Source organism: Scylla paramamosain, chromosome 16, assembly GCF_035594125.1.
Source record: "Scylla paramamosain isolate STU-SP2022 chromosome 16, ASM3559412v1, whole genome shotgun sequence".
Taxonomy (NCBI): domain Eukaryota; kingdom Metazoa; phylum Arthropoda; class Malacostraca; order Decapoda; family Portunidae; genus Scylla; species Scylla paramamosain.
Window position 1 is genome coordinate 1572501 of NC_087166.1, and position 18983 is coordinate 1591483.

At 43.7% G+C, this 18983-nt stretch overlaps 1 protein-coding gene across 4 annotated transcripts in view; it reads right to left on the reverse strand.

The window, feature by feature from the left end:
* Window positions 1-12514, reverse strand: part of LOC135107884 (homeobox protein Hox-B2-like) — a 111918-nt gene extending 99404 nt beyond the window's left edge. Inside the window, exon 1 of one of the 4 annotated variants that reach the window (XM_064018242.1) lies at window positions 11085-12514. In XM_064018242.1, the coding sequence (XP_063874312.1) occupies window positions 11085-11286 (202 nt within the window). In that variant the 5' untranslated portion in view covers window positions 11287-12514. The remainder of the gene's footprint in view (window positions 1-11084) is intronic. The other 3 variants (XM_064018243.1, XM_064018244.1, XM_064018245.1) reach the window with 3 other exon arrangements.
* Window positions 12515-18983: the final 6469 nt, after the last annotated feature.

Genomic DNA, 18983 nt, shown 5'->3' on the forward strand with positions numbered 1-18983 from the left:
AAGCCCAACTTTAATTTCATGCCAGATGCCGTCAAAGGGACTATTTAATGCGTCCGTCTTCCTGGGGTCCGTCTTTCCTTACGGTGCGGCGCTTGTTCACGCAGCAGAGAGCCTAAGCCGTGGAGTTGCGACCTTGCTTACCGGAATGAGAAGGCCAGGGATCCTACGAGTACTTTCCTGTGTGTATGTGTCTGTATGTGTGTGTGTTATGTTTGCTCAAAGAGAACAGCACTGGTCTAAGCCACATCCTGAGTGAAGAACAAGGCGATGTACAAAAACAAAAAGAAAATTGTCCCATACCAGCGTCCAAGGATGAGGAAAAGCAGTGGGTCTGTGGGTGAGACTCCTTGGGGTGTTGATGGGGACGCGGAAATCATAATATTGATCTGGAAATGCTTATTCTCGAGACACACTACTCTGGTTCACGTGGTGCTGGTGTTGCTTGGCGGGAGAGGCGGCGGGGAGAGGCGGGTGTCCACGGGGTGTTGACGGCTGGGTAATGGGTCATCAGCTGATCAATGTCCGATCAGTGACGTCACCAGGTCCTTCCCCTCCCCTGCCTCCCGCCCCTCCCCGCCCCTCAGCAGGCATCGTGTTACCAAGATGGTCTCGACGGATGGGGTCAAGACACGACATTTTCCGGATAAAAGCAAAGGAAGAAATATACTTGAAACGCTTTTCATGAATATTTGAAGAAAAAAAAAATGTAAATACTTAATATCTAATGTTGATGACGATTGAGTTACTAAACACCCGAAAAAATCTAATTATTGAACGTCAAGTCACATTTTGCCGTTAAAAATAAAGGACAGCACGAGGTAAAACATTATTTCTACATGTACAAAACCGTAACTCTTCCCTTGCTTTACTTGACGCTTAAGTTCATTTTCTACACAAAAATAACACATGACATTTTCTGTAGCTCTTTCATATATTTCACTTTTCCTTGATATCTGATGATGACTTAATTACTGAAATGGAGCCAACAGAGGAACTAGTGAATTATGTACTGAAAATCTGCGATGAATCCGAACACAACATTTACTCCAGCGCTGCCTCGTGCACAGGACAGGCAGCCGCTTCAGCCACAGACAACTAACATTACACATAAATTAAACCGAAAATTGTATTGATTCATGGCAGCGTTATAAGATGATGAAGATGGTAACGAAATACAAATCAAGAAACATTAAATACTGTACTTATGAAATAAAGACGGTGTAATAACAATAAGATTACCAGCAACAACAATAGCAATAATAATAATAATAATAATAATAATAATAATAATAATAATAATAATAATAATAATAATAATAATAATAAAATCAGCTGCATCTTCATAATCGTCGTCATCATCATCATCATCATCATCATCATCATCATCATCATCATCATCATTATCATTACCGTCATCATCATAAACAACAACAAAAACAACAAAGGTTATGATGATGATGATGATGATTAATAATAATAATAATAATAATAATAATAATAATAATAATGATAATAATAATAATAATAATAATAATAATAATAACAACAATAAAAAACAATAACAAAAGCAATACCACAAACAAAAAACGGCAAAACAACAACAAAAATCATCACAACCCGCGCATGGAACCTAAACACACACAAATCAACCATTGCAACAGTAACAGCCCACACACCCTCACCTTAACAGCCCATCACCTTATCTTCCCACACACACAACCCTCCCTTACTGCATTACCACCGTGCCATATGACCTCTCATGCCTGAATCCTTCCCATCTCATTAACGGAACACACAAGAGTCATAAGAGTAGTCACAGGGAGCCCTCAGCCCACCCACTCACTCACTCACTCACTCACGATCAAGCCGGTCTCTCACCCACCTGAGGGGCGCCGCCGGAAGTCTACCTGGCTATTGACACAGGAGTCACATTACCTGACACGATTATTTATCATTTGGGGACCCTTGATGCGAGGACCCGTTTCCACTCCTTTCCTTTACCGTCCTTACTCAGTTCCATTGTTTTCAGTTCTTCTATTTTTTTTTTTTTTTTTTTTTTGTATTTTCATTAGTACCGGCTGCCTCTGATCTCCTTTCGTCCTCCCGCGATGCATTTAGTGATATCTCCAGCCTTATCACCGACACCCATATCGATTTAGTGAAAGGATTAGTCTCCCGGCATTCCTGGACCATCATTATGTTGTATTGATGATCTGCTGGACTCTATATCGTGGGGTTTATAAGGTATACCCCATTAATTATGCATATACGGGGAATAGGGGTTATCTTATATTAACTCATTTGCTATGTATACATGTCGTTATTTGTATGCATATAATTAGTACTAGTTGATTTTTGTATTAATTTCTTTGCTGGCGTGTTGAAGTTAAAAGTGGTTGCTATGTACAGATGTCGTTATTTCTATACATACAGTTGATACAAGTTGATTTTTGTACTAATTTCTCTGCTGCTTTGAAGTTAAAAGTAGTTGCTATATGATTTGATTATTGTGGAGGGTGCCAGTGAGCTGAGGTGTACATCATGCATGGTTGTTTTGTGTTAATGTCTCTGCCGTGGTCCACTTGTAAGTACATGGGATGCAATTTTTTTTTTTTTGAGAGGAATTTCGTATTCAAGTAAAGTAACGTGGGCAGAGAAGGAAGGTGAGCCGAGGACAGTGTACCTGGTTGAATGGAAATAGACACAAATACATAAAGTCAATAATGATGTAAGGAAATAAACTAATTAGTCAATAACGAAACTATACAAATGATGCGAATGTATGAATTGATAGACATGAGATAAACAAGAATCTAAGAAAGTAAATGTGAATATGGATGAATAAATGAAAAGGAAGACAGGAAAGATACAGAGAAATGAACATGAAAATAGGTGGATGATGCAAACAAGGAGATGCACAATGGATACATCATGAAGAAAAGAAGTATATATAGAATATGAAGTAGGAAAAAAAAAAAAAAAACACGACACACTTATAGTATCTTCAAAATAGATAATTACATAAGTTAGTAAGGATATAAGTGAGGAGCAAATAAAAAAGAAAAAAAAACACACAAAAGCTATGAATAAATGAACCCACATAAAGCATAACACCAACACCAACACCAGATTACCTCCATTCGCAGCTTTCTATACATTAACATCTACTTTGCGATATTTGTAGCGTCATTCCGTATCAAAATGCACAAAATGATCTCAGTATGACGAAAAGTCGAGGCGTTACCCAAGAAGGAGTCTGACTACTGCTATATAAATGTCAACATATAAAACATTAAGATATCATCGCGCTGCTCTTCAAGGGAGTCGGCGAATAATTACAATAAGAAAATACGATAAATTAGCATAAGGGCGTGCTGAGTAATGAAATAACTGTCAATTTAGCTCAGATTCCCCTCGACTCCTCCTGTACTAACGTCTTCATCGCCGCTCTTTATTATCGTCGCCCCGGGAGACAAAAAATAATAAAGCTCCGATATGGGTCACCTTACGCGTGCTGGCGAGGAGCGTAATGATTGCTGACTCGCGCACCTGACGGAGGAGAAAATGAGGTTGATTCTCTGTTTCTAGTGCGAGTGGTTCTGTCTTGTGAGGAAAGGTGGGAGAGGTTGGGGGGGTTTGTGTAGACCTAAGAGGGTTTGTGGTGGGAATGTCATGCCAGAGAGAGAGAGAGAGAGAGAGAGAGAGAGAGAGAGAGAGAGAGAGAGAGCACTAATTCCAGCATACTAACAAGGATTTAAACTGGATACGCTAATGAAAAGTCATAACATTTTTCTTGAGCATAATAGGTAAACAAACATATGAAAACACCTTTCACTAAATCTCTCTCTCTCTCTCTCTCTCTCTCTCTCTCTCTCTCTCTCTCTCTCTCTCTCTCTCTCTCTCTCTCTCTCTCTCTCTCTCTCTCAGGGACATAGTAATTTATGATCGAAGTCTGTCGGTGGAGGTGACGGAGGTTAGTTCACTCTTAGCGGCGCGGGGCGAGGGGCGGGGAGGCTTCTGGGCGCCGGGTGACGGAGGGGCGCCTTGCTTAATTAACCTGTTTGACTAAGCGCCTCATTTGCCCTTACCTGACAATATTAATTCCCGCCATTAATAAGTGTAGTTTCCCTCAGCTTGGGGCGGCGGAGATCGTGTGGCTTTTTAAACCTGCATAGTTCTTTCGTTTTTCATACTTTCCTTTTCTCTCAGTGTTGTGTTTTGTGGTTCTCTCTCTCTCTCTCTCTCTCTCTCTCTCTCTCTCTCTCTCTCTCTCTCTCTCTCTCTCTCTCTCTCTCTCTCTCTCTCAATACATTACAGACGAACAAATAAAAAAATCTCGCCAATAGATCGTGCCGGAGCTCCGCAGAATCACGTTCCCGCACTGGACAATGCTTCGAGTCTTCGTGCTCTCTTATCTGTTATCTTGGTTATCGCATTACTTACTGGCGTGGCGGGGCAGGGGAAGAGGCGGCAGGCTGGTAGGGGTGGTAGGTGGGTACGCGGGCGGGCTGGTCACTCACGCCCATAAACCAGAGGCTTCCATAACTCAGCCAGTGCCACGACCCAACCGCAAATCGAGTTTAGCGAAGGTGGAGGGAGGTCTGTGGTTCTCGAGTCCCGTTGGAAGGTGTGCATGTATTGTCAGGCCTCCAGGAAACTCCGCGACTCTCCTGATTAGTGCGGGTGATACCAGCAATGTATTCTTCGGTGAAAATTTGTTAAGGCATAATATTTTGCGGCAAGTCTTGCTATTATTTGGAGTTATCTACCGCGTGGTGTATTGATTTAGGAGGCAAAGATATGCTGGAAAGATTCTGCTGCTTCACACTACGTTCAATTTCCGGTTGTGTGGATTAAAATGTGAACGTTAGACCTTTAGTTCACCTGTAATTGTGTACCGTAAGTGATTGTATGCGATGTCTTGATACGACTTGGCTTCATTCTATTTGTGGTGGCGCTTGTTTCTGTTTGTATTTATATATATGTGCATGAATGTATGTATTTTATGTATGTCTGAATTGTATTAGTATTTATTGTCTTAGTGTTATTATTGTTGTTATTGTTATTGTTACTATTATTATTATTACTATTATTATTACTACTACTACTACTACTACTACTACTACTACTACTACTACTATCATTATAATTATCATTGTTATAGCTGTGACTGTACTAATACTATCAATAATTCATTACTATCATTATCATCACCGTTAATTTTATCATTACCATTATCATCATTACTATTACTATCAGTAGTCATTATTACTATTATCATCATTATTATTATCATTATTATTGGCATTATTATTTTTATTATTATTATTATTATTATTATTATTATTATTATTATTATTATTATTATTATTATTATTATTGTTATTATTATCATTATTGTTATTATTATTATTATTATTATTATTATTATTATTATTATTATTATTACCAACATTGTTACAATATCATAATATCTGTTATTATCATTATTGTTATCATCATTAGTAAATCTTTTATCACTACCATTATCAACATTTATCTATGGATTATTACAATTCGACCATAATATCCAAATCAAATGCTTTGCTTTCATCTAGTATTACACACACACACACACACACATACACACACACACAAACAGTAATAAAACTAAATCACAGTTGTCCCTGATTGATTCCCTCAATTTTCCCAACACCTGTGCGATCGCGGACTGAACCTAGAACTCTTGCACCAAGCACTCAGACCCTGCACACACTTCACAAAATCCAAAACATTACATACAATTTCTAAATCGTTCTATCACTCCATTATAAGCCTCACAATTTATGACAACGACCTGAATAGCGGACCAACGACTACCTGGACCAGTTATTGGGTTAAATGTTTAATGTTTTCAGTGTTTTCTATACCCGTGCTTAAGATAGCGGTGGCGGGCGAGGCAGGTCGGGCAGCGGTGATTTGGCGAGGCTCGGTGGGCAGCCGGGCGATGCTGCGTCGTGACTTGAGACCGGGAACCGTGTGTGTGTGTGTGTGTGTGTGTGTGTGTGTGTGTGTGTGTGTGTGTGTGTGTGTGTGTGTGTGTGTGTGTGTGTGTGTGTGTGTGTGTGTTTGTGTTTACGTGCATACCAGGTGAGGCAACACAGGCTAGGTGACAAAAGGGGTGAGATGGGAAGGAAAGAATCACGTTATGGCCGCGAAACAAACGAGCTGTAAACATGTATGAGATGAATTATATTTTCCGCTGCATCGAACTGTAAGAGGAACAACCTAAAAATACCTGAATATTCCTCTTCAGCTGAGTATTTATTACTGAATATACAGGTGCTTAATGTAACACGAAAATAGTTTACGACAGCTAATACCTGTGTTCTATGAAAATTCCTGTCTATCTATATGATGTGTGTGTGTGTGTGTGTGTGTGTGTGTGTGTGTGTGTGTGTGTGTGTGTGTGTGTGTGTGTGTGTGTGTGTGTGTGTGTGTGTGTGTGTGTGTGTGTGTGTGTGTGTGTGTGTGTGTGTGTGTGTGTGTGTGTGTGTGTGTGTGTTTAAGGTGCAACGCTCTGTAAATGAAAAAAAAGACTCCACTGTGCTATTCTACATCGTTATCACGTCGTTATATTAAAATTAAACGACTAAGGAGGATATTTATAGTCTATTGCTGCTTCTGACTCACTGTAACCCATTGTAAAGTACGTACTAATATCTACTTGTATCTCGTATGGCGGTGACGGTACAGAGAGATACACACAGCATACAGACACACACCCATGCAGAGCAGCTCACCTATACACCCGGAAGGAAGCGCCTCAGGACACACCGGCCATCCAGTAATCAGGGTCATGGTGTTCACAAGACAAGGAGGCGGTCAGGGATGGCAAGTTAACCTAACTTAACCTAACCCAACCTAACCTAGCCAACCTAACCTAACCTGTGCAAGACCAAGACATCATCAGGCTCCCTCGTGGATACCTGGACAACCTGCTCGTATCCTGAACACAAATTTTGAACGCTTTACCTGATGTCTTGTCTCCGCCGATCAAAAAGACGCTAAGTAATTAGGAAGATATTTATTCATTGGTTAGTTGTCGCATAAACTTCGCACTAATAATTAGCAAACTAGGTGTGTTGAGTCAGTAGCTGTTTAAGAAATCACGCAAGTAAACAAGGGATGAAGTTAGTAAGTACGGAAGGAAGGAAGGAAGGAAGGAATGCAGGAAGGAAGGAAGGAAGGAAGGAAGGAAGGAAGGAAGGAAGGAAGGAAGGAAGGAACCAACAATATAACACACCTGCACTATTTTTCATGCCATCACAAACACGTGGCAGGGAAGACATGTGATTTAAACCAATAAAAAATGATATCTAACAGTCCAGGCGCAGTGAGAGAAAATAGAGAGAGAGAAAAAAAAAGACAAAACACACACACACACACACACACACACACACACACACACACACACACACACACACACACACACACACACTGTAATCTGATACGCTTGCCAGAGACACAGTGATGAACAGACCGCTTTGAGGCGCTGCAGACACCCACTGCGATCATTGGTCCTGCTTTGATTGCTGGACCTCAATTACTTCGTTGATCGGCCGCTGGACAGTAATGTCTGTGTCGCCAGGTGTGCGCGGCCAGGTGGCGACGAGGCGAGGCGGTGGTCAGTCTCACGCACGTCTCTAATTGTCCGCACCTTGCACGTTGCGGTGAGAACAGACTTCCATTCCTCGTCATTTCAGTTCTTATTGTTCTAAAGATGTAGTCAGTACCTTGATCTTCGCCGCATTTCCTTATTCTACTAACTAATCTTAACCTTCCCCTCTTCTTCCTTATTCTGCAATACTACTTCCGTTCATTCATAATTTTCGTCTTTAACCATTATCTAATTACCTGTCACTCTTGTTCTGTCTGCTTTTATTTTTTTTTTATTTCCATGTTTGTTCCTCATTCCATCCATTATTAATTGTTCTGAAAATTTATTAATATTTTCTGTCCTTGCCGTATTCTTTAAGTACCTGTCTTTCGTGCTTCACCTCAACTCGTTTCCAAGATAAATTGACAGGTTCTAATCTTACGTTCATGCCGAAAGATTTGTTTTGCATTATAAACAGGTACGTGATGGTGTTTGTTGATGTGGCAGCGCTGAGAAGACGACTTAAATAACTTCTTCCGTCTGATACACAAAGTCACACCTACTCAGCCCTTATCAACACACACACACACACACACACACACACACACACACACACACACACACCACAACCGCACATCTACCATACCAACATCAACCCTCACTCAGACCCTCTGTGAGATTCAGGCAAAAGAAGTTACGGTACACGTTATGTATAAAAATAAAAGAGGAGGGAGGCAGAGAAGAAAAAAACTCCTCAAATTCTCAGCCTAGCGGCCCACACACACACACGCATCCCACACCCCGCGTCCCAAGGCAACACAACACGCTCCCCCCGGCCCAGTGAGCAGCGAGAGATGCCCCGAAGCCGTGAGATGATCGACGACCCAACACACGAGGGCATCTGTACCGCCTGCCCGCCCGGCGCCGCCTACGGTAAGGCACGAGGACCAATACAGGAACGAGAGGACCGTGGCGCACAGATAGGGAGGAGAAGAACGTGGAGGTGAAGAGATTGAAGCACACAGAGGAGATAGAGGCAACATGCGGAAGGGAGGCGTGATGATAAATTTATAACGAATGTATTTGCATGATAGAAGAAATTATAGATTTTATTGTAATCTGTTGCAAATACTCGTACAGAATATATCACAGGATACATAATATTCATTATTATTGCATATCTTGAAATAATACAGTGTACACAAGAGGTGGAGATTTATCAGTGATTGAGAATTTCTTCTTGCCACGAAGGCACTCGCCTGATTCACCAAAAATATCACTGATTTATGATAATGAGAGAATCTGTAAATAATCATGTGGTTGCATCTAAGGGAATCACAAGCAAAAGAAATTCTACTGTCAGAAAAGATACCACAAACCTACCTATCTATCTATCTATGCTTAAAAAAATAAATTAATAAATCAAATATATATAAATATATATATATATATATATATATATATATATATATATATATATATATATATATATATATATATATATATATATATATATATATATATATATATATATATATATATATATATATATATATATATATATATATTGTGTGTGTGTGTGTGTGTGTGTGTGTGTGTGTGTGTGTGTGTGTGTGTGTGTGTGTGTATGTGTGTGTGATTGTCCATTTGTATTATGAATTTCCCATAAGAGAATAAGGAGCAAGGAAATCTTTTACACGAGCCTGAACAAAGTGAGAGCAGCGCTGCTCACTATCTTGGACACCACAAGCGGCAGCAAAAACAGGAAACGCCAGCAACAGGCAGCGACGGAGCGCAAATGAATGACTACGTACAGCAGGGAAGACATCATCAGTCTTGATCTTGGTTAAGGAGGGAAACAAATGACCTTACGGGGACACAGCACTCTGTCCAGGAAGCGGCAGCCGGAGGTTCGCTGCTTCCAGGTCAACAATTTCTGCCCTACAATGTTAGACAAGGCCTGAGGGAGGCTCACGGCAAGCCTTGGACCTGAGGGTGACAGCTGTCCATGTGGACAACACATGACCGCCAGTGACGTGAACGGAAACTCGCGGGGTGCAACGGCACGGCGCGGCGGGCAGAGGGTGACGCCTGGCTGGACCTGTGATCGCAGCGTGAATGTCATCTTGGCAGTGAAGGGAGACCACAGCGGAAAGCGGCAAACGGCTGGCGGCAGGAGTCTCGGCGGCCCATCCAGGTCAGCGACGGAGGTCTTAAATCTCGGGCGGGAGGACTGACGCGCCGCCGTAACTCAGGGCGTCGGTGATCCATGTGCGTGTCACCGTCGCGTCCTTTGGAGTGCGTGTCACTGCCGCGTCCATCTGTGTGCATGTCTACAGCGCATTGGGCTGTGCGGCCAACCAGATCAAAGGTGAAGGCACATGACCGATGCACCGGTCAACACGCACCGGCAGGCCTCGCCTCCGGTATAAGTCGGGTAACACACTCGTTCAGCCGCTCGCAGGCGACACGTCATGGACACGCACGCGGCTGCCATATGGCCGCGGGGGACACCTGATATACTTGATCCCTCATAATGCCGTGAATATTTTCCCTCTAGCTCTTAGGAAATAACAGGACTACAGGGAATGTTTCACCTGATACGTAGCAGGGCAGGCGCGAGGGAGCGGCGGGAAGGTCGGGGAGCGGCCGCCGCACACGTGGCTTCTGGTGCTGGCGGTGGTGTCTCCGCCGGGCCGCACACCTGTCCACCGCCACTTCTAGCCACCCGCTGAGCATTGCCGGTGACTTTCTTAACCACCTGCCTAGCCGTTTAGTAATCATTCCTCAAGTCTTCTCCAACACCTGGGCTTCAGGCAGGCCTTTCCAGGAACTAGCCTGTCAAGTTGTCGCCGCCACAGACTCCCTGGGCAGCGACTGACAGTTTTCCTGAGCGACGAGGCAGCGCATATCGTCTTCATGAACCAAGAGTGCCACGAGAGTCACAACGAGACATGAACGGACTGACCTTCCAAATCCGACACGCACGCACGCACACGCACACGCGCACACACACACACACACACACACACACACACACACACACACACACACACACACACACAGCATGCACAAATGCATAAATGCAAACAAACAGACAAACAAATAAACACACACTCACACACTCACACACACACACACACACACACACACACACACACACACACACACACACACACACACTTGATATGATCCTTGAAACGTGAAAATCGACTTGTTCTTTATGTAATCTGTAGATGATTACGTCAATTAGCCACACGGAAGAATGATTAGAGAGAGAGAGAGAGAGAGAGAGAGAGAGAGAGAGAGAGAGAGAGAGAGAGAGAGAGAGAGAGAGAGAGAGAGAGAGAATAAAAGAACTACTGGGGAATTACTGTGGGAGCAACACTCGGTAGCGTGGCGGATCAAGAACCCGAGTCCCTTCAGATGCGGGCTGAGGACTCACCTTGCTGGGGAGGCTTCCTCACCGTTTTCTTCTCCTTCATCCAGGGGTACTCGGGCATGCCCACACCTGGCGGGAGAGACTCCAGGTAGGAGGTCATGGCCGGGTGGGGGCCCATGTCCGGGGGCATCTGGACGTACTCGCTCATGGGCAGGGAGGTGGCGCCCGGGGTGACGTAGTGCTGCTGGGACACACACGACTCCATGCCTCCCTCTACCCTCGACCACCGCCACCATGGCCTCCCCTCATGCCTTCTTCGACCCGCTCCCTCTCCACCTCCTCCTTCTCCACCCTCTCCTCCTCCTTCTCCTCCTCCTTCTTCTTCCTCTTGGGTAGGTGTCCTCAGCCTCCCGGTTGAAGGAGAGGAGATGGCAGAGGACGAGAGGGCCGCGTGCGGGAGGACGGGTTGCTGGGTCACGACTTTTCAAAGGGATAAGCAGACGGGATAAAGTTGGCACTGCACACCTGGGACGGGTATCAAACTGTACTGCCTCCTCCTCCTCCTCCTTCTCAATCACATTTTCTTATGCCAGTGTCATAGTCCGTGTCAGTCCTTGCGTGCTATCAAGCCCTGGGGAGACATAAGCTGACAGCGGCTGCGGGCGCGGGTATCCGTGGCACCAGATCTCCGCGGGTGGGCGAGACGGCGTGGCGCGCGTGGTGATGGCGCCGGGCGTGTGTCGGTAGCGAGGCGCGCGCTGCTCTCAGCCGTGTGGTCGCCGCGGCCGTGCAGCTGCAACTGTGCGGGTCTCCGTCCAAAGCCCGGCCACGCACCGCTCGGGCCGCCTCCTCCGTCCCTCCTCTTCCCCGTCCACCTCTCCCTCGCCCTCCCTTCCCTGGGCCGGAGGACACCCCAGGCGACACTCCCTCATGCAGTCACTCACACGTTTCAGTCTTCCCTTCCTCACCTACACTCACGCCTCAGTCTTCACTCTCTCTTCAAAATGAAAGGGACAAGTGACTCACAATTTTCATTCACACAAACCAAATAAAACTGGGGACGGACATCAGTTTCTCTTCAAAGATACTTACAAAATAATGACAATTCACTGATGTATGAAGTAATGCTGAGATGTCACATTCGCTTCGGGTCAAAATAAACATTGCTGCTTAAACGAAAATGAAATATCGACAGATGTATCAGCTCTAAGGAAAAGTCTGTTATTGTATAAGTACACTAAGTATATTAAGTAATTTTGTTCTATGCTGGCGCTGTGTGAGTAATGCCTGACACATTCCTGTTCTCTATATCTGCAAGACTAAGACTGACGTGTTTGTACAAGAGTAACCTAAACCCTTCACGGAGGCGAGGACGTGAGGGCTAATTAGAACTGACAAGACAAAACATCAAAATCCGCTCCTCTGACACACGCTAATCCTAAGTGCACATTTCAGATTGTTTATTTAACTACGAGACGAACAAGGGCCGTCCCCAGGACCCGCAATGAAGGGTCGGTCCTTAAGTGTCCTGCGGCAGCCAGTCGTGACCCAACGCGTCAGCAGATCTTCGTCTGCAATATCCCGCGATCCTCAGCTGCCAGCCAGGTACACTTTTTTTCTTTGCGGCAAAGAAACATCGGCTGGAGAGCTGTTGCCGCTGCTCATATTGCACCCAAGCAGTTGATGTCGCGCAGAAATTACTCAGGTGATCCTCCGTACGTGTGGTCCACAAGAGAAGAGACTACAGCATGTCAACTGTCACTCCTGCTGCTGCTGCTGCTGCAAAGGTTGTTACTCCTGTAACCACCACCACCACCACCACCACCACCACCACCACCACCACTACTACTACTACTACTACTACTACAACTACTACTACTACTACTACTACTACTACTACTACTACTACTACTACTACTACTACTACTACTACTACTACTACTGCTACTACTAATAATAATAATAATAATAATAATAATAATAATGCTACCAACGTTAAGTAAAATTAGCGCCACTACAACAAAAACATATGGACAGATAAGTACAGATATCATCCATGTTTTTGATATGCAAGGAAGCACAGAAAAACTCTGCACCGAATAATATGGCTGATAAAGTGATGCTGGAGACAGTTCGGTGTAAAATGTAAGCGCTTTCTGTCTACTACACTCCGTTAAGACATACAGTAAACGTTTTCTTGATATCTTCCATTTATTACACGTATTTTACCATATCTCTTATCTATACTTCGTTCACATCAGTCTAGTATCTCTTACCTTTATCTTGCATTACATTTTTCCCATGTTTCTTCCCCTCTCCATTCCCAGTCGCTTGTAACAGGTAATCTGCGTTTTTTTTTTTTTTTTTTACTCTATTGCAATGTTAAATTCTTCGCTCTTTTGATCTTGCTACACTCGTACTTCTTCCCTTGTCCCTCCCCTGAACTCCCTTCCTTCGTGCATCTTCTCTGCGTGTATACCATTTAATTTGTTTCCAACCAGTTCTTTTTGTATGTCCTGTATTTTGCTTCCTTTTATGTTCTATTTTTTTTCTTTTTTTTTATTGCTCCTTCTCTTCTCATACATTTAATTTCCATCTTTGCTTTACATAATTTCCTTCTCCACGCCTCTCCTACTCTTCGTTTCCGTGTCCTTCCTCCTATTTTCTATTACACAATCTTCATATTTCTTTTCTCTTTCCTCTGTTTGTCTGGTTGTCTCTGTGTATGTATGTATGTATGTATGTATGTATGTATGTATGTATGTATGTATGAATGTATGTATGTCCGTATGCATTCTCTCTCTCTCTCTCTCTCTCTCTCTCTCTCTCTCTCTCTCTCTCTCTCTCTCTCTCTCTCTCTCTCTCTCTCTCTCTCTCTCTCTCTCTCTCTCTCTCTCTCTCTCTCTCTCTCTCTCTCTCTCTCTCTTAACATATTACCTACAAGACCCTTCTGTTTTGGTCCTTCGAAGCACCCATAGGCTTTTTCTTTCTTCTCTTTCTCATATGAATTTAACATCTTTTCTTACTTTCTCATCCTTCCTATTACTCATTTCCTACTCTTTTCTATTCCTTCTCACTTTGTTTTTTCTTTACAAAGCATTCCCTCTTCTCTCTTTATCATTTTTCTACCTTCTTTTCCCGTTTATCGATTAACACCCATTTCTTACGTTCTCCTCTTCCTATTTACGTACAAATATTCCTGTTCTTTTCCCTTCCTTTCTTTGGTTCCTCTTGCAAAACTTTCCCTCTTCTCTCTTTATAATTTCTCTATCATGCTTTCTCTGATTCTCCCATTCTCATCCTTCCTATTTATCTATTCTCTCTTCTTTTCCATTCTCTTCCCTTTGGTTTTTCCTCCCTCCTCCTCCTCTTTCCTCCTCTCCCTCTTCCCTCCTTATCATTTCTCTCCCATTCTTTCCCCCTTTGGTTCTCCCTGGCATAGACTTCTCTCCGTTACCCTCACTTCTCCCTCCGTGGCCGCCTCGCCCCTGTACGCCTCTCCGCCCCGCCGGGGAGGGAGGGCTGGGAGACTGCTCACCTGTCATCCTCAACTGAAGGGGCGGGTCCCACTCCGTGATTTACAAACAGGCCGCTACGACCCCGACTCAGCACGCCAAGATTCTATTCAATTTATTTCTCTGTTTATTTTACTTTTTCCCCTCTTCCTCACTCTCTCTGCCTCTCTCTTTCCCTTTTATTCTCTCTCTCTCTCTCTCTCTCTCTCTCTCTCTCTCTCTCTCTCTCTCTCTCTCTCTCTCTCTCTCTCTCTCTCTCTCTCTCTTAAATGGCCAGCAAAGAAGCAAACGTTTATCTATTGTGTGTGTGTGTGTGTGTGTGTGTGTGTGTGTGTGTGTGTGTGTGTGTGTGTGTGTGTGTGTGTGTGTGTGTGTGTGTGTGTGTGTGTGTGTGTGTGTGTGTGTGTGTGTGTGTGTGTGTGTGTGTGTGTGTGTGTGTGTGTGTGTGTGTGTGTGTGTGTGTTTTGTTATTTTTCCTCCACGTGCTTTTATCTATTGCTTTACCTTAGTTTTCCCCTCTCTCTCTCTCTCTCTCTCTCTCTCTCTCTCTCTCTCTCTCTCTCTCTCTCTCTCTCTCTCTCTCTCTCTCTCTCTCTCAAATGGCTGGCAAGAAGGCAGGCGTTCATCATTCCATTAAGCTTTTTGTTTTTGTTTGGTATTTTTTTTCTCTTTCATCCCCACGTGGTTAAATCTATTTCACGAATACTCTACGTGGTTTTTTACCTTAGCCTCCCCTTCCCCTTCTCCACCTCCTCTTTACCTCCCTCCTAGCCAATAATAAATGTAAAGGGGGATATTTTCGAGGTTATGTGAGGGGTGGACACGAGGCTGAGCAGTGCACGAGGTTGTGGGGGAGGCTGACGGCACGGCAAGACACTATGTTGATATTACCTGCGGCCCCACTCAGGTAAATGTTGACTCTGACGTAATATTCACTCGCCCTGACCTGAGGAACGCCTCGTGTTAGTTGTGGAACCTGATTTTTTGTGGGGCTTCGGAAGGTAGTCAGTTCCGTTCACTCCCGGTCTGTGCTTGGTAAGATATGCTTGTTTTTTGGTGTCCCTGTAGCACTGTCTTGTGTATGTTTAAGAATTATTGATGTCTGATGAAGTAGAAATGATGTGTATTTGTGTTCTATTAAGACAATTTATATTCAGAGGAAAATATTACTTGTACTGGTCAAGTAATCTCTCTCTCTCTCTCTCTCTCTCTCTCTCTCTCTCTCTCTCTCTCTCTCTCTCTCTCTCTCTCTCTCTCTCTCTACTATCGTGCAAGAATCTAAGCGCGGTAATGGTCTATGACTAAGCTTATAATTAAACGAAGGAAAAAATGGCTGGTCACTAACGTCTATTCTTGGCACAAGGAAGAAATTTAATGCCAGGTTGGGTCTGTAAATATTTCCACAAGCATGCCGGAGACGCCGTAGACTTCAGCTCACGTACGGACCACACATGCGTCGCGAAGGAGGCACTGTGTTGTATATTCAGCTTCTCCCTCTCGTACTTCTCTTTCACACTGACTCCCAAAGGATTCCAAATATTGTACCAAGTATTTTAAATCAAGCTGGAACCGTACGATTCTATATATACATTCTCTCACGGTTACGCGACTGGCATGGAGATGAAGACCAGTACTGCTTTTAGAATGTTGTCGTTTCTTTTCTTTTTCTAAGGAGCACAGTACGCCAGAACCCCACGCGCTGAACTGCAACACAAAGAAAGGAAGACTTATACTCGTACATGTCACCTTCCAAGCACAATTCCATTAGCACACCAACACTCTCTTAAGTATCTGCGTCACAGGATGAAGTACAGAGCAAAGAAGAGATGGTTCCTTGTCATTCTCACATAATCTGCCTACTATAAGGCTGCCATGGTCCCAGCACAACCTCATCAGCACATCACCGCTTCTCCCTCTTAAGTGTCTGCGGCTTGGGCTGAAGTGCAGTGCAAAGAAAAGACGCTTTCTTGTCATCTTCGCAGAATCTCTATCTGAAAGCGTCTGTAGTAAAGTTTCAAGGACATTAGCACTTTATCACTTAGCCACTTCTTCCTCCATCGCATCTTCACAATCACTAAAGCCTGCAAAGAGACACAAAAGAATACAAAACAAGCTCCATCACACTTGTTGACCCTTACGAGACCGTTCAAGATAAGCTATACTGTCTAAAGCAAGAAGATGTATAGAGTATTAAATGTGATGAGTCCCACAAGATATATAGAAAACTTTAACCTCTCCTTCAAGCACTCCACCAAAGGGACAACCTAACCAATAGACAGGAAGGCACAAAGAGCAGATGTATAGGGAACCAGCACCTCTCCTTCAAGTACTCCGCGCCAAGACCCACCAGAAGGACAGAAACAAGAACACCTGAACAAGCTAGCAATATACAGGAAAGCAGAAGGTCAAAACGTATAGGACATCACCACTTTGCTATGCTTCAAGTACTTACGGCAAAATGAAAATGAAAAGATAAATAAATAGATAAGAAAATAAGAGCGCTTCGTCACAAGGGGATCAAAACAACCCACAAGAACTTACCATCTCCCGTTCAAGGGCAACACGCAAAGGACACGATGGCCTCTCTTTAAGTACTCCACGGCAGGCTCCGGTAAAAAGACTCCACCACAAGGGCACCCTGGCATTGATCTGAGAGGGAGGGCGCGACTCGACCCTCGCCGGACAGCGCTGGCGATCCATCACGGCGTGGCAGGTCGGGATTGTTTTTGCTAATAACACGAGGCAAAAACCGGACGATTTGGTACAATTAGGAATACAAAGGCAAGCGGCGCGTGGATGTCCATACGTCCGTGCTGCATAAAGTCTGCCTCTCCTGCCGCAAGGATTACATGTTTGCCTTTTTTCTCGAGGGGGATTGAAAACTTTTTCTTTTCTTGATCTTCTGATGTAAAAAGAATTGGAGAAAGTTTGAGTCTTATCTTGTGTTTGTTTGTTTGTTTGTTTGTTTGTTTGTTTGTTTGTTTGTTGGTTGGTTGTTTGTTTGATTGGTTGGTTAGTTGGTTAATTGGTGGTGTTGTGTTGTGTTGTGTTGTGTTGTGTTGTGTTGTGTGTGTGTGTGTGTGTGTGTGTGTGTGTGTGTGTGTGTGTGTGTGTGTGTGTGTGTGTGTGTGTGTGTGTGTGTGTGTGTGTGTGTGTGTGTGTGTGTGTGTGTTCTGGTAGTGTGCCTACTTGCCATACGTCACAAGTCTCTAAGTAACACTCAAATGGCAAGTAATGTCCCATCGGTCGTTGCGTCACATCAAGGGAAAACAAAAATGTCAAATACAAGCATCACAGTGAAAAATAATAATAACACTTGATTAATATGTTGCAGTCATGAATCAAAGACTAAAATAACTATTAATTCTTTAAGTTTTCACACAAACACACACACACACACACACACACACACACACACACACACACACACACACACACACACACACACACACACACACACACACACACACACACATAAAAAAAATCTATAAAAACCACAATACCCAAGAAATAGTACTACCCTTATCTTTTCACATTCATTACGAAGACAGTCCATTCATCTGTACAGTGAATTATGCTGTCATTCATCTCCATACGTACATAATCTCATACATACGAGTACATATAGTTACGTTTGTTTTCTTAGTACGAGTAATATCACTTCACAACATCTGACGTTCTTTTATCATGAGCTCCAGTCAAGAAAAACCTTCATAATACAGCAGCGGAGATCTATTTAAACATATTCCCACAAGCAACTGACTCTTGTTCGTGACACCGGATTAAATTCCACACTTTGTTCTAAATCTTAACCAAACTTATTTCCCTGTACACATAGAGCATAAATTTATGATAATCTTAAGTTTTTGAGTTATAAATCTCTCTCTCTCTCTCTCTCTCTCTCTCTCTCTCTCTCTCTCTCTCTCTCTCTCTCTCTCTCTCTCTCTCTCTCTCTCTCTCTCTCTCTCTCTCTCTCTCTCTCTCTCTCTCTCTCTCTCTCATCCTTATCTGTCCAACATTTCGCAGCACTTACCAAACACTCCAGCCATTACGTCTTGCCACAGCGAACTCAACAGCCGCCTTCCATGCACCCTCTTTCCTTCCTTCCTTCCCTCGATCACTCACTCTGAACGTCTCTCACTAACTCAGACTCACAACGATCAGTCCATCACCTCCAGTCGTCACGCAGACACACGCAGACACACGCAGACACAGAGAGCCGCCCTATAGGATGTTAGCGACGCGACGCTCTCTCATTCTTGTTATGGAAGTGCTTCTTTGATTTCCCCGGTAAATAAGGAGACGGAGGTAATAATTCTCCGCGCGTGCAGTATATCAGACTGTAAATACAACGGTGAGCATTTGTATACATATAGCCCGAGGGAAAACTTTGGTAATTTATGGGTCCTTTATGAAAATAGATGCCATACTGCTGGGCGGAGAATGA